This window comes from Emys orbicularis, chromosome 1 (genome assembly GCF_028017835.1).
Source record: "Emys orbicularis isolate rEmyOrb1 chromosome 1, rEmyOrb1.hap1, whole genome shotgun sequence".
Classification (NCBI taxonomy): Eukaryota; Metazoa; Chordata; order Testudines; family Emydidae; genus Emys; species Emys orbicularis.
Window position 1 is genome coordinate 158,624,118 of NC_088683.1, and position 27,302 is coordinate 158,651,419.

Consider the following 27,302-nt stretch of genomic DNA (forward strand, 5'->3'; position numbering starts at 1 on the left):
CAGAAGCGGCCAGCATGTCCCTCGGCTCCTAGGCAGAGGTGTGGCTAGGGGCCTCTGAGCTCTGCCCGAGCGCCTGCTCCACAGCTGCGTGGGCGGCACCTGCAGATGGAGGCAGCGCGCAGAGCTACCTGGCTGTATGGGCCCTCTTTTTGAACCATTCCCCGAGAAGTCTGAAAGATGGCTCACATGGTTAAGTATGGAGCTGGCCTTTGCACTGATGAAGATTTTGGTCACCGGCCCATTCCTGCTCTGAGAAACACATAAATGCCAGAGACAGTCTCAGCTTTTATTTTTTAAAAGCCTTGCTCTTTTCCCCATTGTAAACCAGTTGCTAGGGTTGAAAGCTTGTCTTCAGTATTTCCTGAGAATCACAGGTTATTTACAAAAACAACAAGGAGTCCGGTGGCACCTTAAAGACTAACAGATTTATTTGGGCATAAGCTTTCGTGGGTAAAAAAACCAATTCTTCGGATGCATGGTGTGAAAATTACAGATGCAGGCATTATGTAATGACACATGAAGAGAAGGGAGTACCTCACAAGTGGAGAACCAGTGTTGACAGGGCCAATTCGATCAGGGTGGATATAGTCCACTCCCAATAATAGATGAGGTGTCAATTCCAGGAGAGGCAAAGCTGCTTTTGTAATGAGCCAGCCACTCCCAGTCCCTATTCAAGCCCAAGTTAATGGTGTTAAATTGGCAAATGAATTTTAGTTTTGCTGTTTCTCTTTGAAGTCTGTTTCTGAAGTTTTTTTGTTCAAGTATAGCCACTTTTAAATCTGTTATAGAATGTCCAGGAAGATTGAAGTGTTCTCCTATTGGCTTTTGTATATCACCATTCCTGATGTCCGATTTGTGTCCATTTATTCTTTTACGTAGGGACTGTCCAGTTTGGCCAATGTACATGGCAGAGGGGCATTGCTGGCACATGATGGCATATATAACATTAGTAGACGTGCAGGTGAATGAGCCTCTGATGGTGTGGCTGATGTGGTTAGGTCCTCTGATGGTGTTGCTTGAGTAGATATGGAGTAGGCAACGAGGTTTGCTACAGGGATTGGTTCCTGGGTTAGTGTTTCTGTGGTGTGGTATGTAGTTGCTGGTGAGTATTTGCTTCAGGTTGCGGGGCTGTCTGTAAGCGAGGACTGGTCTGCCTCCCAAGGTCTGTGAGAGTGAGGGATCGTTTTCCAGGATAGGTTGTAGATTGTTGATAATGTGCTGGAGAGGTTTTAGCTGGGGGCTGTATGTGATGGCCAGTGGTGTTCTGTTATTTTCCTTGTTGGGCCTGTCCTGTAGTAGGTGACTTCTGGGTACCCGTCTCGCTCCGTTTCCTTACTTCCCCAGGTGGGTATTGTAGTTTTAAGAATGCTTGATAAAGATCTTATAGATGTTTGTCTCTGTCTGGGGGATTGGAGCAAATTCGGTTGTATCTTCTGATTTTTTACCCACGAAAGCTTATGCCCAAATAAATCTGTTAGTCTTTAAGGTGCCACCGGACTCCTTGTTGTTTTTGTAGATACAGACTAACACTGTTACCCCCTGATACTTGATAGGTTATTTACAATCCCTTAACAGCTGTCGAAAGCTAATCACTAGGGTGCATGTAAACCATAGTCACAGCTCTCTTGATTTCTGCATGGACCCTTGATCATTTTATTGGTGTGGGGACTCTGCTGTCCAGGTTGCTACTGATGGGTCACTGGAAGCGCCTTTCCAGCCGGCTGCCTACAGCAGAGCTAGCTTCTCTACTGAGCTACCAGTGTGACTCCTGGCCATGAGGGTAGCACAGTAGCATGAGAGGTCTGGTCTTCCTTCCTCTAGTCAAATCATTTAATCTGACTGCTGTACTTCCTTCTCTATAAAATGGAGATAATTCTTTCTACCACACAGGACTGTTGTGAGGATGGCTGATGTTTATATGGGTTATAAGTAAGGCTATGATTTAGTCATGGGTATTTTTAGAACAAGTCATGGACAGGGCGCGGGCAATGAACAAAAATTCACTGTCCATGACTTATATCAAAAATACCTGTGATTAAATCTGAGGGGCACTGGGGTGTTGGGGAGCGCTACTGGGGGGGCACCCAGGGCCAGCAGCACCAGCTGCCAGGGACCACGGCTGCTTTGGCCGGCCGGCAGGAGATGGCTGCCCGGGCCAGTGGACCGCAGCTGCTCCGGCCGGTGGGACCGCTGCCCAGACCAGCAGACCACGGCTACTCCAGTTGGCCGGGGACCGCTGTCTCGGGCTGCCGGAGCAGCGGCTGGTGTGGCTGTCCTGAGAGCCATCTGAGCAGCTGCTTGAGCAGCCCTGGGGTCAGCCACACTGGCCCTTGCAAAAGTCACGGAGGTTGTGGAAAGTCACGGAATCCGTGACTTCCTCGACCTCTGTGACAGACACAAAGCCCTAGTTATAGGTTGTAAAATTCACCAGAATGTGCACACTATCTTTTGGCATGTGGTGTTATTTATAGTCATCCTAGTCTTTCTGGTGTCTTGGGATAACTGTCCCTTGCAAGACTTTCACATGTGAAGTCAATTTTCTCACATAAAACAGTAGTCTATTAAATTTGGGTGTGCTCTAAAAGAGTAATTCCATTAACTGCCCCAGAATCTTCAGGCCAGTGGTGTGATGACAATGGACAAGAGTCATTTTGGTAGTGGAAATGAAAAATGAAGAGTACAAGAGACCAAGTTCTGTTTTTGAAGGGGATTGTCTTCCTTCACAGCAAAGTAGTAGGCGGCACAGGTTAAGGTCTATTCCCATACCTCTAAGATGTTCTCTGATTTTCACATAATTTATGAAGCAGTGTTTTTCCTTCCCTGTGAGTAAGCCCCTAAAAATATAAGTGCAGCCACACTGACTCAGACCAATGGTCCATCTACCTCAGTATCCTGTCTTCCAATAGTGGCCAGTTGCAGATGCTTCAGAGGGAATGAACAGAACAGGGCAATTTCTAGTGATCATCCCCTGTTTTCCAGTTCCAGCTTCTGGCAGTTGGAGGTTTAGGGACACCCGGAGCATGGGGTTGTATCCATGACCATCTCAGCTAATAGCCATTGATGGACCTATCCTCCATGAATGTATCTATTTATAAGTTTATAATTAGTTTATATGACTGGAGAAGATAGTTACCACTTAAGATGAACTGCATCCAGGAATCTTGTATTGCTGGGATTGAGCCCTTCTGATATTTCTCCAAGTTTATTGGCGCAGTCTGATTTTCGTTTTGGAGCTGTGCAGGACAGTAATCTGGCCATCTGTGTAAACATTCAGGAGGCATTATAGACTAGGTTGGTGGATGCTGTCTTTAGGAATGCGTTCTTCATATAGTACAGTGGAGAACTAATACCAGAATGAAGTATTTACCAAAGTACTGTATTATTATAAACCTATTTGCTTACTAGCTTTTATCTCTCTATGTATGCACATTTAAATAGTATGCTAATGACTGATCCTGGAACTTGGGACCTTTTGTATTAGCTGCAGGCCAGCCTTGTTCTTTTCCATCAGTCTGGGCTTGAGGTCAAATAGCACAGTCTCATCTGTGAGCTTTTCTCTCTCCTCTTGCTGGTACTAGCTATATCTCTCTATTGCTACCACCTTTCCTTCCCGCTGTTGCTATCCTCACTTTCTCCCAGGATTTATGCAGATTCTGTTCTGCTTCTACAGCTTCCAAAATTCATGTTCAGACTATAGTTTTGGGGGGAGATTATCAAACAATCAAATAGATTATTCATTCTGTTCATTCTCATTTTAATTGATATAAAAATGTTTGTGGGACATAAATAATTTAGTTCTATGTTTTGTTGTATTCTTTTGTCATTAATCTTATAAATTGGCCTACAAGAAGGTGGTCAAGGAAAGTGTGGGCCCCTTACTGAATGGGGGAGGCAACCTAGTGACAGAGAATGTGGAAAAAGCTAATATACTCAATGCTTCTTTTGCCTCTGTCTTCACGAACAAGGTCAGCTCCCAGACTACTGCACTGGGCAGCACAATATGGGGAGGAGGTGATCAGCCCTTTGTGGAGAAAGGAGTGGTTCAGGACTATTTAGAAAAGCTGGACGAGCACAAGTCCATGGGTCCAGATGCACTGCATCCGAGGGTGCTAAAGGAGTTGGCGGATGTGATTGCAGAGCCATTGGCTATTATCTTTGAAAACTCATGGCGATTGGGTGAGGTCCCGGATGACTGGAAAAAGGCTAATGTAGTGCCCATCTTTAAAAAAAGAGGAGGCGGAGGAGGATCTGGGGAACTACAGGCTGGTCAATCTCACCTCCGTCCCTGGAAAAATCATGGAGCAGGTCCTCAAGGAATCAATTCTGAAGCACTTAGAGGAGAGGAAAGTGATCAGGAAGTTAAAGAAGTAGGGCTGGATGAATGGACTATAAGGTGGATAGAAAGCTGGCTAGATCATTGGGCTCAACGGGTAGTGATCAATGGCTCCATGTCTAGTTGGCAGCCGATATCAAGCGGAGTGCCCCAAGGGTCGGTCCTGGGGCCGGTTTTGTTCAGTATCTTCATTTAATGATCTGGAGGATGGCGTGGATTGCACCCTCAGCAAGTTTGCAGATGACACTAAACCATTGCCCCCTACACACAGAGTAGGATGGCCTGAACTTGCCAGTAAAACTTTAGTGGTTTTTTACTTATTTCAAATACAGTTATTTTCACTGTTAGTTATTTTGCCCCTGTTTTTTAGTCTATGGAAATATGGCACAGCCATAACACAGATTGTGAAAAATGGGAGAGAGGAACTTTTGAAGAATTATGAAAAACTACATTATTTTGGAAGAAATAATCAGTCTCCATTACTCTCTTACATCTGTAAAGACAAGAGAGACCACAGGAAGTATAGCAGAGTTTGCCCTTTTAACTTAACGCAAACATAGAATCATAGAATATCAGGGTTGGAAGGGACCTCAGGAGGTCATCTAGTCCAACCCCCTGCTCAAAGTAGGACCAATCCCCAGACAGATTTTTGCCCCAGATTCCTAAATGGCCCCCTCAAGGATTGAACTCACAACCCTGGGTTTAGCAGGCCAATGCTCAAACCACTGAGCTATCCCTCCCCTCTATATATTGCCTCTATATAAATCCATGGTACGCCCAGATCTTGAATATTGCATGAAGATGTCGTCGCCCCATCTCAAAAAAGGTGTATTGGAATTGGGAAAAGGTACAGAAGAGGACAACAAAAATGATTAGGGGTATGGAACAGCTTACATATGAGGAGAGATTAATAAGACTGGGACTTTTCAGCCTGGAAAAGCGACAACTAAGGGGGAATATGATAGAGGTTTATAAAATCATGACTATTGTGGAGAAAGTATATAAGAAAGTGTTATTTACTCTTTCTCATAACACAAGAACTAGGGTCACTAAATTAAATTAAGAGGCAGCAGCTTTAAAACAAACAAAAGGAAGTAGTTCTTCACACAACGCACAACCTGTGGAACTCTTTGCCAGAGGATGCAGTGAAGGCCAAGACTAGATGAGTCAAAAAAGAACTTGATGAGTCCATCAATGGCTATTAGCCAGGATGGGCAGGGATGCAAAACCATGCTCTAAAATGTCCCTAGACTCTGTTTTCCAGAAGCCGGGAATGGGCGACAGGGGATGGATCACTTGAGGATTGCCTGTTTTGTTCATTCCCTCTGAAATACAGTGCTCCTGACTGTCACTGTCGGAAGACAGGGTATTGGGCTATATGGACCATTGGTCTGACCCAGTATGGCCGTTCTTATGCAATAGCAACATAGTTATTTTTAATAAGCCTCTGCTCTCTTGGATGTCACAGCATGCTAACAGTTGCCAGAATCTGCATGCAAAACACATGATGGCTGATGGCATGAAATAATGTCTTGTAACACATATGAGGATAGACAAGCACGTTGGGGTAACATTGTCAAGCCTCGGATTCGGTGCTTAATTATACAGAGAAAAGAGATTTCCATGTTGTGCATGAAAAAAGTCTGTTATAAGAATGTCAATGACTGAAAGTCAGACTAGCCATTTGGTTAAAACAATAGTTGCCAGTATCCCATGTGGTCTGGTTTGAGAGCTGAATGCTGATTGAGTAAAGCAAGATGTGTGTCTGTCCTCTTACTTCTCACTCTCACTGTAGAAAGATTTTAAAATTCAGCCAGGTCAGGAGCACTGTTAACCAACTGCAGCTAGTTTAAATTAAGAAGATTAAAGGTGAATATGCTGCTTGTGAACAAAGACTTCACATAAGTTCTTTCTTAATTCACCTTTTGAGGAATGGAACAGGGTGTCATATTAGAGATATTTAACTTGGCAATGGCTTTTGAAAGGTCTAAGATGATTGCCAGTCTCTGGAAAGTGATTAGTAAAATGCACATTGATCACAGTGTATATTAGGAAGGAGGGGCCATTTGGAAGAGGCAGCAGACTTGGTTTTCCTATTTAGCCATGAAGGTTTATTAGCATTTGAACATCGACAACAGACTTGAAAAAAGGAAGAACTAGCATTGTATTCCAGCTTTTTGATATAGTAGAGAGTCATTGGGGAGTGGAAGGAAAAAACTGTATGGCTATTCAGATGAATCTATGTGTCCATTCTACAGAAGAATTTTCACAGGGTTTGTAACTCAGCCATAAAAAATGTGATCGTGGTTGAAACTCTGGCAAGCGAGGTCTCAGCCTGAAAATGGTGGTTTTGGGAAATTTAGTTTTTGAGTTATGCAAGTGCAAATTCTGCTTGAGAAATGTTATATGTAAAGACTTTTTTTTTTTTTTTTTTGCATTTGTTTATCTCCAAAACACATTCATTTTTGAAAATGAAATTTACTAGTGTGTCCCTACTGTGGACATCTCACCTTGAAAAAAGGAGTTATTTCATTTTATAAAAATGAATTGCTGCGCAGGTGGGGGTAGTATTTGATCACTTTAAAAGTTCCTGTCAGTGGGTTTTTTTTTTTTTTGTTCTTTTTGTTTTTGTTTGTGGCCTTGCTGTGCATTTTGCCCAGCCGTATTTAGTCTGCATACTAAATGTTAGTCTCCCCAACTATATTTACTTTGTGAACTTAGCTTTTTTTCCCCTTCACCCAGATGTATTGTAAATTGAAGTAGATTTTACTCTGACGGGCCGGATTTTAGTCCGTGCACTAAATTTTAGTCCGCAGACTAAAAAATAATCCGCGGATTATTTACTAAATCAATTCCCTCACTGAAAACTACATTGAGAATGTTTAACTGTCTCACCAGAACATAAAAGTGAGGGAGTTCACAGCTAACGGTGAGTCACGTCTGTCCTCTAGGCACTTGGGCACAATAGAGCACTGACACCATCCCAGCTTTCAGGATGCGCCCCATTGTGCTTAAGTGTTGGCATACATATTGTTGTGCACTTCACCTGTAACTGTGACTGTCCCTTGCTCTTAATGTTTAATGTTGTACCCTTTTGTGTAGTTCTTGGTGGGTGAATTAGTCAGAATTTCAGGTGGAACTGTGTTGAATTACTATAGCTAAAAGATGCAGGTTTTTGCTTTAAGTAATGGGTGCGAGGGTATAAGGGGGAAAATCCCACAATAAAGTGAGAAAATTAAGTCCATACCCTCACTCCTGAGGAGACATGTCCAGTTCCTGAAGAATCCTAAAGAGATAACATCATCAAAACAAATCCATTGGTGGGGAAGTCAATCCAAAATGGAGAATAATCCGCGGCGGCCTGATACACTCATAGCTCACACAAATTTAAGACAGCCAAATTAGAAATACAAATTAAAACTTCTTATTTTCTCGTCAGCAGAAATCATAAATTGGTTTTTAAAAAAATTTTCACATTGTGTCTCTGGGACAGATTTACAGAGGAAAAATATGTATGTAGTCTGTGCATGAGGGATGCACACATTAAGACAAACTAATTCAGCCCCATTGTCTATGGACATTTATATCCAGGACAGAGAGGACTGCAAATTCTTCAATATGGCAGCTCAGTTACCCTTTTCTTTCTAGTTAGAATTTTGATTTCAACTTTTTTTGTTATTTATTTTTTAGTAAACGCACTGGCATTGGAACATAAATTAACATAGACATGTTTCTATACTATGCCTCACCATTGCACAATCAATTTTTTTGGCATACACTGTGGTCAAGTTGGACTTGCTGCTATGGAGACTGATGTTTAAAGTTTCTAATTGTATAAACATTTTCTATGTCCCCCACGCCATGGATTTCTTATAATATTGGATATATTTTTCCTTGCTGGACTATTCTCTTTTGGATTGACTCCCCCTGTTTGGATTATTTCACTGCATTATCATCTTTAGGACTCGTCAGGAACAGGACATTTCACCTCAGGAGTGCGGGTATGTACTTAAACATTTTTTCAAATTATTAGGGCTAGTCTTGAAAAGAGGAGAGAGAAAAGCTAGAAGTGGAAAAGTTGGGTTCAAACAGCCACACATCAGCTAGCAGCAGGTGAATATTTTCCCCGTGTCATACAAGAAGGTAATGATTAGATAGGCGTAGATCTGCACACGTTTCACTTTTAAATTACTCTTTATTTGCGGAGGGTGGGTATTTGTGTGGGGTTTTTTGGTTTTTCAGTTTCTGACGTATAGATTATTGTAGTAATTGCTTACCTTGAGTGACTCATTCCCAGTCCAGACAGACGCTGAGCAGTTGTTTCTTAAATTCTATAAATGTTGACAGAAGTTCACTGACCTGAAAGATGAAGAATTTAAGGGAGTGGGGGGTCAGAGGGATTCCTTTGTTAAAGGGCAGATTTCAGTGGTTCTCTGTTTTCTATCTTCATTTAATAAAAGGAGACTATCCTGTTCTTGTGTGGGCTGTAGCTTGGGAAACGTATGCCACTGCACCACCCTTGTATTGTGGTCAGTAATCCGAACTCTGGAGGCAATGGGTTTTGACACAGAATGTAAATAACTTCCTTCTACCTCTACCCCTCCCCCTAAAAATATACACACAGCTACTTCAAGCGTGGAAGTCAGCAGAAGTTCTGTGACTGCAGGGGCTACAGCATTTGGGCTTTTGTGCCAAACAGAAGCTATTTCTTACATTACTGTAGTGCCCACAGTATCTTCCCAGCAACCTGAACAAATTCTGCTCTCTTAATACCTTAACTCTTTGACTCCAGGAGTCAGGATTCCCTGACATGATGAGTTAGTACCGAATGCATTAGAACTAACTCAGGTGCTCCTGACCCAGCTGGGCACCAACAGGTTAAAAAAAAAAATCAGTCAATTGTTGTCAGTGACCTGATTAATTTTAATTAATATGAGCATAAATGTCTTCAGTTTAAACTCTACGGAAGCAGAGCCTGTCCAGGTGCCCGGGGCTGCAGTCAATTAGCATGTGATGTATAGGTCATTCCTTGGGGCTAGGTGGTTTGGGTTCACCTGCACTGGTGCAAAAGCATTTTGGATTAGCTCAATTGCATCAAAAATGCTGACATCAGAATTCAACACTCCCATCCCACCTCACTTCTCCCTGGCCTGTATTCTATGTGCAACAGAGTGAACGGAAACTGCTCGAGCAGGGTGTTAAGGACATGGATGTGACTGTCCAATTTTGCCTTGAATGTAATGAGATGGGGAAGGCAGATTTGGGGTGTCATTCTGGCTATGTAGGACCATTTTTAAGGGACAACTTCAAGGAAGAACTGCTGTGAACTCTGTGCTTTATATCCTCAAGGTAAACTTCTGAGAGAGTCAAATAGTTTTCTCACTCACCACCTTTTAGTGTTCTCACAAACTCCAAATGTGCAGGAATTATCCCTGTTAATAGGAATCACTTAACACAAGAAGGTCAAGAAGAAGAAGCACCTGTGAACTTGAACTAGAGCTTTTCTGCACCAAGCCTGTTCATTTCCAAACTTGAACAGTGTCGTCCATAGCAATAATCTGACCAACTTGCCTGCAAAAATCCACATTGGGGGAAAAATCATTTGTTTACTGCCAAAATGAACGGTGGCGACCTTTTTAATGTTAACTTTCAGTCAATCCTGCTCATTTGCACCCCTCTCCCCATCATATGCATGGCTGATTTCACCCACTGTGTTTGTTGTCATAAGATCAATTAATTTTCCTTTAATTCTTAAAGTTGTTTTTCTGAGCTCTCCCATGCAGCCTTTCACTAGCATTGCACCCTTCACCCACACAGCAAAACCCTTTGCACTTAACCTTTTCAACCCCAGAAGCTGGATTCTCCCATCCCAACACATGAGGACCCATTATATTAGCACAAATAGCATTTAGTTTCAACTCACTAAGCACTGAGAGATTTAATTGCTCAGACTTGCTGCAGTAATAAAAAAGGAACAAGTCCAAACAATCTGTCTCTTGTTTTTCTGTAGGTCTTCCGACCCCGCACTCCACCAGAAGCAATCGCACTATGTAGCCGTCTGCTGGAGTACACCCCCACTGCCCGCCTGACTCCCCTGGAAGCATGTGCGCACTCTTTCTTCGATGAACTACGGGACCCAAATGTCAAACTACCCAATGGGCGAGAGAAACCTGCACTCTTCAACTTCACCACTCAAGGTAGCCTGTGACCGTTGAGGAGCCTTCCGTTGGGAAGAAGCACTGTGCCAAAAGTTCTGTCATACAAATGCCATTCCCCCAGTAGTAAAATCAAGAGGTGGGGCAAGAACATGGACCAGTTGTATAGCCAGTGATCGTTCTCAAAAATGGACTGCATCAGTTTTGGGGGAGGGGAGGAAAGGGTTATGAAATCGTTATCCTCTTGCATTATTGATTCAAACTCAGTCCACGGGACTGGAAATCATTACTGTCTGATTGCATAAAGTAAGTTTGCAGTTTCAGTCCAATTCCTAGTGTCCACAGTCCAAGTGACACCTTTGTTTGGAGTCTCACCACAAAGGTTGAGGACCCAGTGGACTACGGGAGACTGAATTGCCTTCTAAAGATGACCCTGTTCATCATGTTTGAAGCAGATTGTTGGGAAGCAATGTGGGAAAGCTTGCATTGCTGCTGCCCAGGTTGCCTGGTCTGGGGGGGGAAATATGAAGTCCTTAGTTCTCCAGGGCTGTAAATACTACATCTGTCATCCAGCAGTAAATAGAGTAAGAACTTTTGAGGAAGTAACTTTTTTTAAATTACACAGCATGACCCTGAAATGTTTCATGTTGAACTATCTGCAGCCACACCAGTACCAAATTAGCCATCCTTCCCCTCCTTTCCCGCAAAAAATATGTACATGCAAAGATTACATCCCTTACATCATTTATTCTCTCCATTCACATTTGATGAGTCTTCAGGGTTGGTTTGGTTAAGTATGGAGTGCAAGAAATGTGGTGTACAAGCTTGTTAGTGTTGTAGTGTAGTCTTCTACATAAATAGCTCTGAGCATTAGGGCGGGGAAGAATCCCTATGCACTGTTATCTGCTAGGAATCTGTTCCCATTCCAGTTCAGCTCATGTAGTTTAGGCATTGAGGCCTGCTCTGTAGTAAGTGCAAGATCCACCTTCTTATGCCTGAAACAGAGTCCTGTCCATGCTCCCAGCTTTGGAACATGGTGCCCAGTTGTAACCCAGGTAACTGAAGCAAGGTTTGTGTCCGTACAATGTAACTTTTAAACCATGCTACCACATTAGTTCAAGCCCTGCCAGGGAGGGTAAACACAAATGTAGTCTTTTGACTTAACACAGTGGTTCTCAAACTACTGTACTGGTGACCCCCTTTCACATAGCAAGCCTCTGAGCGTGACCCCCCCTTATAAATTAAAAAAACTTGTTTTTATATTTAACACCATTATAAATGCTGGAGGCAAAGCGGGGTTTGGGGTGGAGGCTGACAGCTCGCGACCCCCCCATATAATAACCTCGTGACCCCCTGAGGGGTCCCAACCCCCAGTTTGAGAACCCCAACTTAACATGATTCACACTACCCATGTGGGAAGTGCACTGCATTGGATGTACCAAAACACTTCCCAGAGAGAGAGTGGACAGGCTAAACCGATTTGGAATGTAGTTTTAACAACACACACAGGGCCGATATACATTACAAGGGGAGATTGTTGTACTGTTTAGTCCTGCTAGATCTGTAAAAAGCATTGTCCACACACAACATTGTGCAAGTGTTGCTAGTATTGCTGAAATTGCACAACCTCCCACATCACTTTGAGCAGGGGGCTGGACTAGATGATCTCCTGAGGTCAGTTCCCGCCCTAATCTTCTATGATTCTATGATCACTTCCATCCACAATCATTTACACATTTTTGCCGCCCTGAACTACCAGTGTTGTAACAGAGCCTACCAGCTCAGTCCCACTGAGGGATCTGATATTCCTGTTACTACTGTGCTGTGTTAGTCATTACTAGCGTGAAGTTTTGCAGTTGAACCAGCAGATCAGAAAATTATTTTCTGCCTCTGACACAGAGCTGCCATTTTGCCAGTGTCTTTTTTTAGGCAGTAAAGAGCAGTCAGTGTATTGTTTTATTTTGTTTTTTTAATCAGAAAGTTTCATTTGAAACCGAACTGTGTCTCCACATAACTAGAAATCTTCGCACTATAACCTGCTGAGTACTCTTGCAGGTCCAGTTTACTTTCAGACAAAATAGCTTGGCTTGGAAGCGGGTGCAGTCTGAAATGTATGGGGGCTGAAACTCTGAAGGGCTTGTCTATGTTGAGAAGAAATTGTTGTAGGGACATAATTGCGTGAAAAGTTTGGTCCTCTCACTTGTCCTTGTGACTGTTTAGCAGTGTTTGTGTATGCAGCAAACAGGTCTTAAAAATGTAGTTTTACCAATGCATTCTGGGATTCCTGAAGTAACTAACCCATTGATACTGGGAACAGAGGCTACTGGTCTATTTCTAAACACAAGACATTGCAATGGTATGGAGCTAGGAGGACAAGCTGAACTGGTACCTCTGTAATGTTTGACTTCCTTTTCCTTGATGGGGATATACCTCTGTAAACTGCACTGATTCTGCTAGAACTGAACTAAAGACATGGTCCAAGTTTGGCAGCCAGTCCTTGTAAGATGTCTTGGACAATTGTGTGTGGACAGAAGATGCTGAAGTCTTTGCAATCTAAAGGCATTCCAGACAAAGGCTTCCTACAGCCATATTTAGTTTATTTATTAACAGAGTGTAGAGTGGGCTTCAGAGTGCTGAGTTGGGGATTTGATTCAGTTAGGCACCCTAAAGTTAAGGTTCTTTTTCATATCTTGGGCTGGAAATCTTCTGAGAGAGAAGGGAGGCAGGCAGGCTGCAGATAACACAAATCTAGCCATTCCCTGCAGTATTTTGGCATGTCCAGTATTGGGCAGAACCAGGAGGTGTGTTGCAGCTACACACAAATGAGAGAACACGTATTCAATCAAGTTTTTAACCAAATCTTTAATTAAACTTCAACAAATTGCAGTTTGTTTTGGGTCAGTTATTTTCTCTGAATTGATCCATCCGTCTCTAGTTGAAATATTGTGATATTCACGGCATCCTGAATTTAGATTCCTAGTTACAATGGGGAGGGTGCGGGCCTCTTCTGCCTATTATCTCTACTCCCTAGTGTAGCTTCTAACATGTTTGCACTTCTAGTAGATTTTTCTGCCTGAACCACAGGTGGGAAGATGCTTAGTGAGTGAAAGTGGCTATTCTGCCAGTGTGAGCTGAATTCTTTAATGACTGGATGCAGGAAGAATCACAGTGGAATGGAAGCTGTGTTGACTCATTGTACTTATACTAGGTCAGCCATACCTTTTAGACATTGGGAGTCTGGCTATAGACACTTGGCCGCAATACATTTTAACTGGGTGTGCTATCTCTAAAACACTCCCGTCAAGGGGTACTGTGTCAAGCAAGATGAATGACATTTTTACTGCGCTCTTGGTAGGGTAAGTGTCCATATTTCCACTTCATTTCCCTGTTGGATTACATGCCAGTGGCTAACAGAGCTGTAGAAAGAGCGAGATACACAGTGGGTTCCCTATACCAACTGATTTAAGAAATTACTCTGGGGCGGGGAAGGAGGAAATAGTGGAGTAACTTCTTTGGGCCTGGAGTGGCTAGTAGCCGTGTGCTCATAGTTAGATGGTGTTGGTCTGGTTTCAGTTATTGCAGTGACTCATGTTTGTTTATGGCCAGTCAGTATTTCTGTGTATTTTGAGGAAGCACAGCCCAACACTGTACACTGGTGAGAGGTTAGTAAGTAGTCGAAATGGGCTTTCTCCAGCTTGGCTTCTCAGTCAATTACTTTTTCTTTTTACGTTATTTGTTGAGAAAAATAAAAAAATCAAATGGACACGTCAGCCCTTATAGGCCCTAAATTCAGTGTACATGTTACAGAAAAGCTATAGGCTCCTTAATCTGCCTCGTAAATAAAACCCAGTAGCTAGTGACAGTCATGTACAAAACCACCCTGTGTGTCTGTGGGATGATTGGACTTGGTTTCAGGACAGATTTTTCTCTCTTTACAGGGTTTATAATAACTACTGTCTGCATGCGCTTCTCTCCCAGGCGAGTTCTTGCAGTGCCAAGGGTTGTCTTTCTCCTCCTTCCTTGAGGTGACTGCCCCGTTGCTTTATCTGGATGTGGCTTCCTTTAGAGGCAATCTTTTCCACTCCTGAAACAGCCTTCAGGAGACTCTCCTTCCTCTTTGCTCCATTGCCAGCTTCGGTGTAGTACTAGACTGATCCCCTTCAGGGCAGCCTGCAGTATTATCACTTGATGACCTAGTCGGCTCCACCCCATCACACTTAGCTCATAGTGTTACCACCAGTTGCCATTATAAGACGCCTGTTACTCCGATACATATTGCATCTATTTTAAATTTGGGGCCTCAGCAACTTGACTGTTCTGTTTTTCTTAAGTTATGTTTTTAGAAAGAACAGTAGTAACTTTTGTGTTCCATTTAACTGACCTGAAAATCAAACCCTTCGGCTTTTCACTGCCTTCAAGGGAAGTATCAGCCCTCCTAGGCTGCTTGTCAGCATTTAAAGAGACTTAACTATGTCACTGGTGTTGGGTTTGTAGGTCCCTGACTAGTGAAGTTTAATGCAGTATAGTTGTAGCTGTGTCGATCCCAGAGTATTAGAGGGACAAGGTGGGTGAGGTAATAGCTTTTATTGGACCATCTGTTGGCGAGAGAGATAAAGACACCGTCCCATCTCAGCAGTATAGTGGCATCTCTCAAATGCTTGTCTCTCTCTCCAACAGAAGTTGGTCTAATAAAAGCTATTACCTCACCCACCTTGTGTCTCTAATGGAGTTTGTGAGTCAAGGAACTGACTCCTCGGAGCTGTTGGAGAACCTGTAACAGTCAATGCCCAAAGCAGCACACTGTTGTCATCAGCCTTCTCCTTTAAGCTGACTGTGAGTGGGTGTGTTCATGAAGGGAAAGGGTGATTCTCAGAATGAAGTTGTATTAACAGGCTGTTTCCAAGGACCAGGATTGGTCGGTGCTTTGCTTACTCCACGGTCATCTCCTTTCGCTGGGAAATGATCACTTCTTGTAGCTGTACAGAGACGCTTTGCTCTGGAAATTCCCATGCTGGATATCACTGTGGCTTCCTCTTGCTCATGGACATACATGGAAGTGTAATGGGACCTTGTTTATTAGGGCATACATTTCATTGATGGTTAGGTTTGCTGAGAAACCCAAGGAGTTAATCTGCATGCAGAGGTTCTGTGTGGACTATAAGCTAACTCTGTTTGTTCCACCTCCCCTCCAGAACTGTCAAGTAACCCATCTTTGGCTTCGATCCTCATCCCTGCTCATGCTCGGAATCAAGCAGCTGCTTCAACCCCTACAAATGCTACAGCAGCCTCAGGTGAGAACATGCGCCTGCCTGCCTGTCTCCCTTCTCTCTCAAACTACACTCCTTCCATTAAGAAGCTTGAGTAACAGACCCTGGGGTGGATGAGGAATAATTTAATTCCAACTCCATTTTAAACTCAGTCTTGTTGGATTAGCTGGCTGTGGGCACTTTGGCAATACTAACCTGAGTCCTAACCCAGCTCATTTTGATGACGCATCCTAGTGTCTGTGTCTTTCACTCAAATTTCTAGTGTGAAGAAGTGGAACAATGAGAATAAGCTCACCTTCTAAAGATCCTCCTAGTCAGTTAATTTCTGGACCCCACAGACATTCAGCGCTGATTTTGTTAAGCTCTAAACTTTAGCTAGTTTTAGAGAGGCCTAGGAAAAAAAGAAATGATCAGCTCAGTAAATGGAGCCTCATCTGAAAGGTTTATTTCCAATCAAATTTTGACTGATTGTGGATAAACAAGATTTTCTCACTAATGCAAAATACATTAGCACTTCCAAAAAGGATTACCAAGGGATTCACTTTTAGTGTATTGATTTCTGCTGCACCTAAGCAGTTACAGCTTCTTATTGTGGATGCCCTTATACCAGCTTTGGGCACCAAATAATGCTCTGGCTTTTTGCCCAACCAAGAGTTGTTCTCTTCTTTGTCTGTCTCTTGCTGTCAGAAACTTATAAAACCTCATTACTGGCCTGGAGACCTACCATGGTATGTTGTGATCCTATACGAACTTACAAGTTCAGCAGTGTTAGAGCTTGGCTAAGAGATCTCCAAGGAAAACTTGGGAGTGCAAGTATGATCAAGTATGATCTAGTGTTGATGATTCAAGAGAGGGCACTCTTTCTCCCTGAGTCGGTGCTGAGCCAATGCCTCAGTATGCTCTCAGGGGTTTTGTGTGGCTGAAGGTGTTGTCTTTCAGATGAGCCGTAGGATGTGCACAGGGAACAAAAAGTATGATTGCTTAGAGGTGATGAGAAATTAACTAGTGTGAGTTCAAAAAAGCACTGTCCTTGCTTTGCTTAGCACAGCTTTCGAAGAGCTCACATGGGGGGGAAAGCATTTCAGGTCAAGTCCCAAATGTGAATTGTACTAAAAAATGGCTAATTAGTGTCCGCATTTTAACCCTCCTCTTAGTAGCCACTGTATTGCTGAGATGGGCCGGAGTCTTTGATCCTCATGAGAATCTTTTGCAGCTACAGAGGAATTTTGATATATTGTTCAATATTTGATAACTGTCAGTTACATCTTCCTAGTCTCTTGCATACACAGCTATTTTGATGACCTTAGACCCAAACCTGTGTAGTTCTTACTCTTACAAAATTCTTGTGCCGGGGACATTTAGCCTGAATTAAGATTTCAGGATTAGGCTCTGTTGGAAATTGTGCAAACCTGATTTGCTTTAGCTCTGGCAATAGAATTCACTGTCTAGACCAGGGGGTGTCTCAACAAAATTTTTGGTGGCCTCACAGTGTGATGACCAACTCTTGCTCGTGGCTGCTCTGACAATATTTCCTAAAATACTTGATTAACTTCAGGAAAAACAAATATGTATATTTACATGTCCAAATCATTGTAATTGATTGAGGTAGGGTTTTTTTTGCAGACTCAATAATGAAAATAATATACAGTTTGGTGCCCTCGCCTCCCCTGGTCCCCACTGCTTTCCCCCCATTGCCCCGGGCTTCCTTCCATGGTCTCAGACCCCAGGCTTCCCCCACTTCTTGCCTCTGGACCACAGCACCCAGTAAGGCCGGCCCTGCAGAAGCCCAGAGCCCCATAGCTGGAGCCGGGGGGTGGGGAGTGGGGGTGGCTGAAATCCAAAGCCCTGAAGTTAGGGTGGGGGAGGGTGAAGCCTGCTGCCGGAGCCTCTGGCTGAACCAGGGGAGGGGGGCTGAAGCCCACCCCTAAGTGCTGCAGGGAGGGGCCACTGCTTTGCCCCCTCCCCCACCTCTGCACAAGAAGCTGTTGTGGACGCAGGAAAAACCCCTGGTGGCCACGTGCGGCCACGGTGGCCGCATTTGAGAAACACTGGGTCCCTGAGCAGCAAAGTTCTTCTAATCATTAAACCAGTATCAGAGCAGCATGGGAATGGGTTTGCCATCTGACACAGGGCACCCACACTGACAATGACACTTTTCAGCAAAACGTTTGCCCTTGTAAATAAATTATTCAAAGCCACTCTTACAGCGGTGAGATGTTAGCTGATTGTAGACGTAGCATGAGATTTAAAAAGGTTACACAAGTTAGTGGGTTATAATTGCATGGTAATACAGTATGGTGTTTTGTCTTAGGCCTGGGCTACACTAGCGGGGGGGGGAAACTAAGGTTTGACTTACCTGGCCGTTCTCACGGCAGCGAGTCGACTGCCGCGGCTCCCCCGTCGACTCCGCTTACTCCTCCTGCCGAGGTGGAGTACGGGCGTCCATTCGCGAATCGATTTATCGCGTCCAGACGAGACACGATAAATCGATCCCCGATACATCGAACACTACTCGCCGATCCGTGCCTTTAAGCCAGTGAACCTGATCAGTTAGCTCAGGTAGTAGCCGCTCAGACTTCAAAATCCAGAGAGTCCAGATTTAGTCCCCACAAACAACCCTCCTTAGGGCCTTGTTACATAATCACTGTCACTTCTGATGGTGTTGAAGTGTTATTGTTACATAGCGACATTAAATCTGTGTCTTTATAATGCAATAGCTGAAAATTCAGGATACTGTGCTGATCAAAACTGGGATGGGGGAGCCAATTTTCAGCATGACAGAACACTGTCTACATCTTCCTGAGTCCAGAGCAGAGTCATGGTTAGATAATAACCTCTAAAATATCCTCTGATTGGTAGTTTTCCCCAAGCCTAGCATGGTAATGCTGGTCAGGAGAGTTAGACTTTCTTTCCCCAAATTCTGTTAGCATGTAAACTGCACTCTCTTTGGAATGGTAGCACACCTTTATTTAACATTTGTTACAATAGCGCCTAGAAGATCCAGTCACACCCATTGTGCTAGGTCCTGTACAGACACATAAGATGACACAGGCGCTGTGCAAATTGCCCTGACATCTGTAGAATCATATACTGGGGGAGGAGTGTGTATAAAAAAAAATTTAAGAACCGATGGGTTGAATTTCTGCTTTAAATGAAAAACTCAACTCAGCTTTAACTATGGAATCCCAACCAACATCTTGAATGCACACACTGTGTGAGAGACATTATATGTGTAGTCACAACCAGCATTTGATTTTCACAGTGATTTACACCCAGCTGAGTATCTGGATCAACACCAACTTACTGCAGATGAGGATCTGGTCTACAGTGTGTCTCTGAATGTGTTTGCTGCCATCAAACATGTGGTGGCAATAGCTATCTGCTGAAATGCATTTATCATGCAACTTTGACAGCTTTATCTGAACTTCACCTGCTAAACAGTCCCTCCCAGAACTTACTGTAACATCATAGCTTCAAACAGCTCCTGTGTAAAATGCTCCCAGAAAAAAAGCCTCCCAGATGACTGTTACCTGATTTCCTCAAAAATGTCTTTGGACTGTGGCTCAGGCTGGGCAATATTTAGTCCTGGATCAGTGAATGTCACTTGCTTCTAGCCCAGTGAAATATCAGCCCTTGAAATGCTGGCAGTATGTGAAAGGGAATTGTTGTGTGTAATTTTTAAGAGATTTCCAAATACATTGGTTATAAATTCCCTCTCCTTCAGATTCCTGTACGGGTGGGCTCATGGTACTGATGGGAGCTGGCTTTTCAGGAAGGTGGGTATGAAATTTTGCTCCAATACCATTTGTAAACTTACTCAGACACCCCTAAACTAGGATTTCTTTGACCCAGTGGCATGTTTGAATACATGATGATTTGGGGCAGGATGAAAGTTGTACTTGCATCAAGTTTGGAATAATTGTGAACAATACAAAGTGCTTTTCCACTTGTGCCTTATGCAGGTCATCCTAAAAGTGTCAATAAAGCCCTTATGCCACAACATCATGCATTTTTCTTCCTGGATCAATAAGTGGCCAGATAGCTGCTCTGCTAGTCAGCATTTCTACCTGAGGGGGGGGTGGGTACCATCCTGCATGGGACCCTGGCCAGCATAGCTTCAGGGATCATTTTCTGATGCATCATGCTGTGCTAATCCCTTTGATCTTAAATGAGACATGTTCCAGCATCCTCAACAGCAAGGTGGGACAGAGCGGAACTAGAGTTGCCTGCCAGTGCAGGGCAGTTGCACAAGACCTTGACGACACTCATAATAAAGTAATAGTTAGCACATAGATGTGCAGTTTCACCTTGAAAGCACTTGGAAAGCATTTATTTCTCATCACCCATGAGAGAGAGGCAAGTATTATCCCAGTTTTTTAGACAAGGAAAATGAGGCTCGGAGAGGTGCACAGATTACACAGGGTGTCAGCGACTGAAATTTCTGGCTCCCAGCTTTGGGCTTAGACCACTAGATCACAGTTCTCTATAGAGAGCAGTAAAGTACAACATGAGCCTGGATTTCTAGGCTCAAAGAACATCTCTCTGACGAATTTTGTCTCACCCCACCCTTCCCCTTGAGTCCTTAATTGTCCTTTTAAGGACCCTCAAACTATTGGCAGGCTACCTCAGTGTGTCCTTTCAGGTTAGCATTGCAATATATCAGGAATGAAAATCCCTGTGGCCTTTGACAAGTTCTTAAATCAAGTAGCATCTGAGGGTTGTAATACCCTGACTGCAGCTCCATCCTATGTAGCAGCCTTTCTGGTAGGCTTCTGAGGGACACCATGTCCCTGACCAGAAAGCAGAGGCAATTCCAGAAGTAGGAAGTAGGACTGGGAGAAGCACCAGCAAAATGCTGCCTTAAGGAGCAGTAGATCACCACCATTCTTGACAAGGCTGTGGTGACAATAATTAGGCCTAAGCCCAATACATGGTATGTTTCCATCAGGTGCAGAGCTGTCAGGTTGATAATGAGAAGGCTTCTGGCTGAGAACAGTCTCACCCCAAGCACTGCTGAGCCTGCTGGAGTCATCTCCCCAGCCTGGGGAGATTTAGCGGGAACCAGCAAACGCCACAGTCACAAGTGCTTATCACAGTGGCACAAACACTAATCTACCCCAAAAAAAGGCTTTTTCTCTCTTTTTTTTTACTGGTTCTGTCAAAGGCACAGATTTCCTCATGTACTCTGCTTAACTGCTGACTCCCCAATGAAGGAGGAAGAATCTGAGTGTGCAGGGCCCCTTTCTGTGCTGGGTGCTTTCAGTGCAACATCTTAGTATGGAGGCACTGAAACTAGCATATAGCTGCGCTTGTCCTGCTCCCCAGCCTGCACTCTGTTGATGTGGCAGCACAGAACCTGCAGAAAAGCCAAGGGTGGTGTCTTTCCTAGAGTTCATGGTGTACAGCACATGGGTGTTTGCAGGCATGTACCAGCTGCCTGAGCAGCATGCACAGTCTGATCCCAAATTGGAAGGCCTTTGTATATATTGTTGTAGAAGAGCCACAAGTATGGGAACCTAGGCTGTCTCCTTGCTTACCCCTCCCTCTAATGTGTACACACAGCTGATCAGAGGCAAATGCTCTGCAGGAACTCAAGCTAGCAAACTGACCATGAGAGAAGCAGGTTTTATGTACATCACTTGGGGGTAGACTTGACCCCATTCCTCTCTGTCCGTTTGATAATGACATCTTAACACTTTTAGCTGCGCTGTCTTCAGGGGCAGTAAATCAAGAGTCATAGCATATTCCAACAAGTGGTATACAGAACACACAGTGATGCTGTCTGTTATATGTATTCTCATACCCAATGGGACTGGGACTTTTCAGCTTGGAAAAGAGATGACTAAGGGGGGACACGATAGAAAAAGCAGGGACATGATAGAGGTCTATAAAAGCATGACTGGTGTGGAGAAAGTAAATAAGGAAGTGTGATTTACTCCTCCTCACAACACAAGAACTAGGGTTCACCCAATGAAATTAAGAGGCAGCAGGTTTAAAACAAACAAAAGGAAGTAGTTCTTCACACAACACAGAGTCAGCCTGTGGAACTCTTTGCCAGAGGATGTTTTGAAGGTCAAGACTGTAACAGGGTTCAAAAAAGAACTAGATAAATTCATGGAGGATAGGTCCATCAAGGGCTATTAGCCCGGATGAGCAAAGATGCAACACCATGCTTTGAAGTGTCCCTCACCTCTGTTTGCCAGAAGCTGGGAGTGGGCTACAGGGGATGGATCACTCGATTGCCTGTTCTGTTTATTCCCTCTGCAGTACCTGGCATTGCTTCTGGCACTGTCAGAAGACAGGATACTAGGCTAGATGGACCATTGGGTTGACCCAGTATGGCCGTTCTTATGTTCAGTGTGATAGTGAGTTAGCTATCCGTTCACGCTAACTATCTATCAGAACAGCAGGGACTATATTTTAAATCCAAGGGCTGTCGATAATGCCAACAACATACTGGTAAAATATTGGATTGCTATCTTAAGTACATTGGGATGATTTTTACTGCATTTGAGGAACCATTCTGGGGTGGAGGGAAGCCAGGACTGGAAAATAGCCTGCTACCCGGAGTAGGATTTCTCTTCTCAGCTTGATAATCCCATCTTCTGATCCTGGTTATCACTTCTCAGATGTGGGTAGGTGGTCACTCTCTTTTTCCATTTGTCTCCTTTTCTCCTAGGTGATGATGTACTGTTAACCTTCTCTCTCCTGGAGCGTATTGTCTCACTCTTCCATCATCCAGTGCTGTGCTTTTCTGGGCTCTCTTTCTTATTTATCAGTGTCCTTTTTCCAGTGCGGTGCCCCCTACTTTGGTCATTATTAAGTATGGCTAGATAGAAGAACTTCATCAACAAACATGTGTTCAGCTGCACTGTACATCCCTAGAGTTACTGTTGTGTTTTTTATTGCAGCTGCATTGCATGATAAGCTCTTTACTGGTGTGGAGATGGTGTCGCCCCCAGTTTTTCTCTACACAGCCTCCGATTTTGTACTTGTGCTAGCCAATGCTTTCCTTCAACTGTATTGTTATATTTACCTACATCAATCTCTGCCCCTTTTTAATGAGCCTATTTCTCTCAAGATCTCCAGTTTATGTTCATCCAATCTAACCTCAGCTGTGTTGTGATAGCTTCTTGTGTGATACCATCTGCAACACTGATTAGTTTACAATTAATTGTATTTTTTTAGTTTGTTAGTGGGGAGGAGGGAATAAAAGGGAGAGTGCCCTGTGCTAATCCTCAATTATTACCTTTCTCCAGCTTAGTATTTGTAATGATCATAAATTTCTCTTTCTTCATGGTCTGTGTCAGCCAATTTTGTGTTATCCATACTCACTGGACAACAGCTTAGTTTTCTGTGTGGGACTATACCAGATACATTTTCCTTTTCCACCAGAGCTGTAATTGTGCATAAGATTTATTAGCTTTGTCTGTCCTCTACAAAAACATGGGGTTAATTGGCCATCATGTTGTTCTTATATATAGGTTTCTGTGTTGACACCTCTAGTATTTTACCCAGTTAACAGCATCCTGACTTGTTTTATCCTTTTTTAAATATTTGCTTTTTCCAGGCTTCTTACACCTCACCTATTCTCCTCAAATGTTCACAAATGCCCCAGCAAAACATTGAGATTCTCTCTGGAAGGACCTTTCGGTCACAGTCAAAGATCCAGCTTGCCAACAGCTTTCTATTGTGTTATAAACTGAAATGATCTGTGCTGCTTCTTGTACAACAAATGAAAGAATGCCATTGAAATGACCGAGTTTCCAAAGAAATAGGAAAAAGAAACAATCCTTTGCTGCTCTTCCTTAGAAAGCATCTTGACACATGTCCACCTTACACTATAGAGTCTCTTTCCAGCGAACACTGTTGTCTGAGTTAGGGAAGAGATGGAGCGTGTTACAGGTTATTCACCCCCAGGCGCTGATCCTCCAACAGTGCCTTGGATAAGCCTCATTACTGGCTTCAGCCTTGACATTAATCTGCTTTCAGCAGTTAGGAAGGTGGCAAGTCTATCTTGTGTTGAGCAACCACAAAATAAAGCAGGGTGGATAAAAATCAACTATTTAAAAAAATAAATAAAAATTGGATTTTTTAATTTAAATTAGATTTTTTTGATAAAATGCTTTTTCAGGAAAAAACCTATCTAAAGATAGTTTTAATTTAAGATACATTATAGCTCAAAGATATCTCATCATGGAATAGGGATTATAAATTCTAATTCTATAGTAGGAGACAATATATTCATGTAATGTTTAAGAAAAGTTTGGTAAATGAGTTCCAATAGTTCATGGATTAGGGACCCAATCTTATGGGGTTCCACAGACTTCTGTATAGATTATTTAGGTTAATCTTTCTATCTACCCAATGGGACTCAGTGCTCAACCTAGAAGATACATCGGAGATGCTTAATTTTGAAGTTCTCAAGCTGTGGATTTGTGTCTCCAGAGATAACATGCTGGTTAACAGCAAAAAGGTTTTTAAATAAATAAATAAATATATAGAGGTGAGAAATAACAGACCTCAACTCTATTGTCTCTCTGCAAATTTGTGTACACAGAATCAATCCCTTACCTCTCTCTAAAAGTGCAAAGTTTCAAAAAGTTCAATGAATAGAAGATTGTTGGGGGCGGAATAGATCTGGACAAGGAGAAGAAGTCTGGAGATAAATGTGAGAAGTGAGGGACATATGCTTTTTTGTTAAAATATGATATGTTTGCTGTTGAAGAAAAAAATCTAGAATACTTAACGTTGTTGTTTTAGTTAAATAAAACAATTTAAATGTCTGGCTGGTGATGTTCTCCTCCTAATACAGCCTGGCAAGAAAATCCTCCAAATATTAATGATTAACCTGTTGAATTGGAGATTGTTCACCTCCCAGTGACTTCATAAATATCTGCTTCAATTATCTTTGGTAAATGAAATAACCAAACAATCATTCATTTTCTGATATAGCTGTAAAACTCATCTGAAAAGTTTTCAAAATCAATCACGGTTTAAAAATGTATAGTGTGTACCTTCTAAAAATGAAACCTACATCTATGAATTGGGAAGAATATATATTAAGGTTATAACAACCAACAAGAATGCACTTTTTCGTAGAAAATCATGATTAAATCAAGTCTTCCTGACTAGTGATTTAAATCAATTTGATTTAAATCAAATCCACCCTGAAATAAAGCAATAGACTTGAAAGACACGTATTGAGGGAACCAGTGTATGAACTACACATTAATACACAAGCTGTTTCTACCAGAGACTGTGGCTGGTTGCTTTCATTGTCTTGGCTCATTCACACATTTAACAGATGGCTTCACTACATGATGGACACAATATAAAGCCTGAGCACCAATGGGAAAGCTTGTGGTAGCCTACTTTGGGAATGCGAGTGTGCCTTGCCATGCCAGTAAAGTTACTGAACTCTAACATGACTGTGAGTGCTGCAGCAGGTTTTGCCCCGGGCTGCCTCTGGCATACAGCTATACACACTTGCAGTTTAAAGTGCGAGGTAGCGCTAGTACCCTGGTGACTTCAACCTTTGAAAAAGGCTTTTCTGCTGCTCCATTTGAGTCAGTAATATGCTGCTTGCAGATCATGCCCCATTGAATCACTCCCGCCTCACCCATGATTGCGTTCAGGAGAACCCCTTAACCCCACAGCATGGCACAGTGGTGCAGAGTACATTGGTTCTAAGTTGGTGGGGGCTGTAGGGCTGTGTGCACCATAAAGGTTAAATCCATTGATTGAGGTGCCCGTTGCTTGGAAGTAACCCTGCTTTTTGCTCTCCCCTTTCTGTCGTTGGCAGATGTTAATGCAGGAGAGCGAGGTCAGACCAATAACGCAGCTTCAGCATCAGCCTCCAACTCCACCTGAAGTGGTCCCACGCAAGCCAGCTGCACAGGAAAAATCACCAGTAATTTGAGTCTTGCTCAGCAACACTGGTCACATTTGGAAAGAAAATTAAAAAGAGGAAAAAAACAAAACAAAACAAAACCCTGTTCATTTTAGTGTTCAATTTTTTTATTATTATTATTGTTCTTATTTAACCTTGTAAAATATCTATAAATACAAACCAGTTTCATTGTATTCTCACTCTGCGGGGTCTCCAGGGCAAGGGAATAGGTGGGGGGGAGAAGGGAAAGTGGAGCAATAGAACACATCAATGTCTCTTCCCTTGACAATCTCTTCGTATGGAAAGTTTGCTGTTGTGTACTTCAGAACCAGGACTCTTGCCTCATGCCCCCTCCCACAACAGAAAGAAGGAAAAAAACCTCATTCTCTGCTGATGTTTTTTTTTTTTTTTTTTTTTATAACCTCTTTTTTTATTTTCTTTTTAAGTGAAGTTTCAGACTTTGGTGTAGTGCACAGCTTGAATTTGGTTGGGAGCTTAGCCGGGATCATTCAACAGAGCTAAGTGTTTCTTGTAAGTGAATCCATATCTAGGCTATCAGAAGAACTGCCTTTGGCATGGTCTGGGAGGTGGGGAGGTGATAGGACAATAGGTAGCCCAGGGGGCGGGGGGTGCTTACTGTATGTCTAAACTTGGAACTGCTAGTGGAAGACTTATTTTAAAAATTAGCGCTAGCAATAGAGAAACCTGCAGCTTCAATATGGAAAAAAAGTCTATCAAGTGGGATATATATATTTATAATATATACACACATGCATGTCAAACACACCTGGTTAGCTTTATTGAAGCAGCTTGTTTGCCTAGTCTGAGCTCCTCCACCAAGCCTTGGACTTTTTTGTTTTTAAAAGAGCCATGTAGTGCAAGAGAATGGCCAGTCAGCTCTAATCTCCAGCAGAGAGAAGATGATGAATGGAATCCCACAGGAGGAGGGGGCAGGCGGAGTTATGGGGCCTTTTGGAAAGTGGCCACTGTGAAAGCATTTTTCAGTTTTTCGCTCTGAACGGGATGCCCTTTCCCGAGATGCACGCAGGAAAAGGACATCAGGGTTTATAATGTGAACTGTAACAATCTACTGGTTTATTTGTAATATTTTTTTACTGCAGTTTGAGCTTGCAGATTGCCACGCTCTATAGATCTAATTTTAAATCCACAGCTAGAATCTGTATTTAATTTCATCATTTTAACCTCCTGCTTTTTTATCTTTATTTATTGATGCATGTGGAGTTGCCATTATAATGTTTTTACATTGGTAGAATACACATCAAAGTGATATCAACAGTAACTTGTACCTGCTGACTTGAGGGGAAGCTGACTACATAAGTGTGTGTATATAATATAAATAGATATGTGTATAACATAGATACAGTACTGCGTTTTGAGTTTTATTTTGTCTACAGCCGTTAAATGGTCTGATTGAAGCATCAGATGAATGTTTGTTTCCAGTCTGAGTTTAAGGGGTTTTTTTTCTGTAGTGGTGAATGGTGTAAGAATCAAAGTCTCCATTTCTGAAGTTAAAGCAATATTCTTGGAGAGAGTCAGCTGAGCAGCAGGAAGTTGCAGCTGCAATGTAGAAATAGACTTTTGAGACCTGGTCTGTCTTATCCTTGAGGTTGATGTCCATGTGGGCCTTATACACA

At 42.9% G+C, this 27,302-nt stretch overlaps 1 protein-coding gene across 5 annotated transcripts in view; it reads left to right on the plus strand.

Moving 5' to 3' along the window:
• The window catches only part of GSK3B (glycogen synthase kinase 3 beta), a 239,934-nt gene extending 212,911 nt beyond the window's left edge, over positions 1–27,023 (plus strand). Inside the window, exons 9-13 of one of the 5 annotated variants that reach the window (XM_065400078.1) lie at positions 8,296–8,334; positions 10,344–10,530; positions 15,681–15,779; positions 19,480–19,531; positions 25,561–25,648. In XM_065400078.1, the coding sequence (XP_065256150.1) occupies positions 8,296–8,334; positions 10,344–10,530; positions 15,681–15,779; positions 19,480–19,531; positions 25,561–25,567 (384 nt within the window). In that variant the 3' untranslated portion in view covers positions 25,568–25,648. Of the gene's footprint in view, positions 1–8,295; positions 8,335–10,343; positions 10,531–14,426; positions 14,514–15,680; positions 15,780–19,479; positions 19,532–25,560 lie in introns of those variants that run through there. The other 4 variants (XM_065400070.1, XM_065400094.1, XM_065400102.1 and 1 more) reach the window with 4 other exon arrangements.
• Positions 27,024–27,302: the final 279 nt, after the last annotated feature.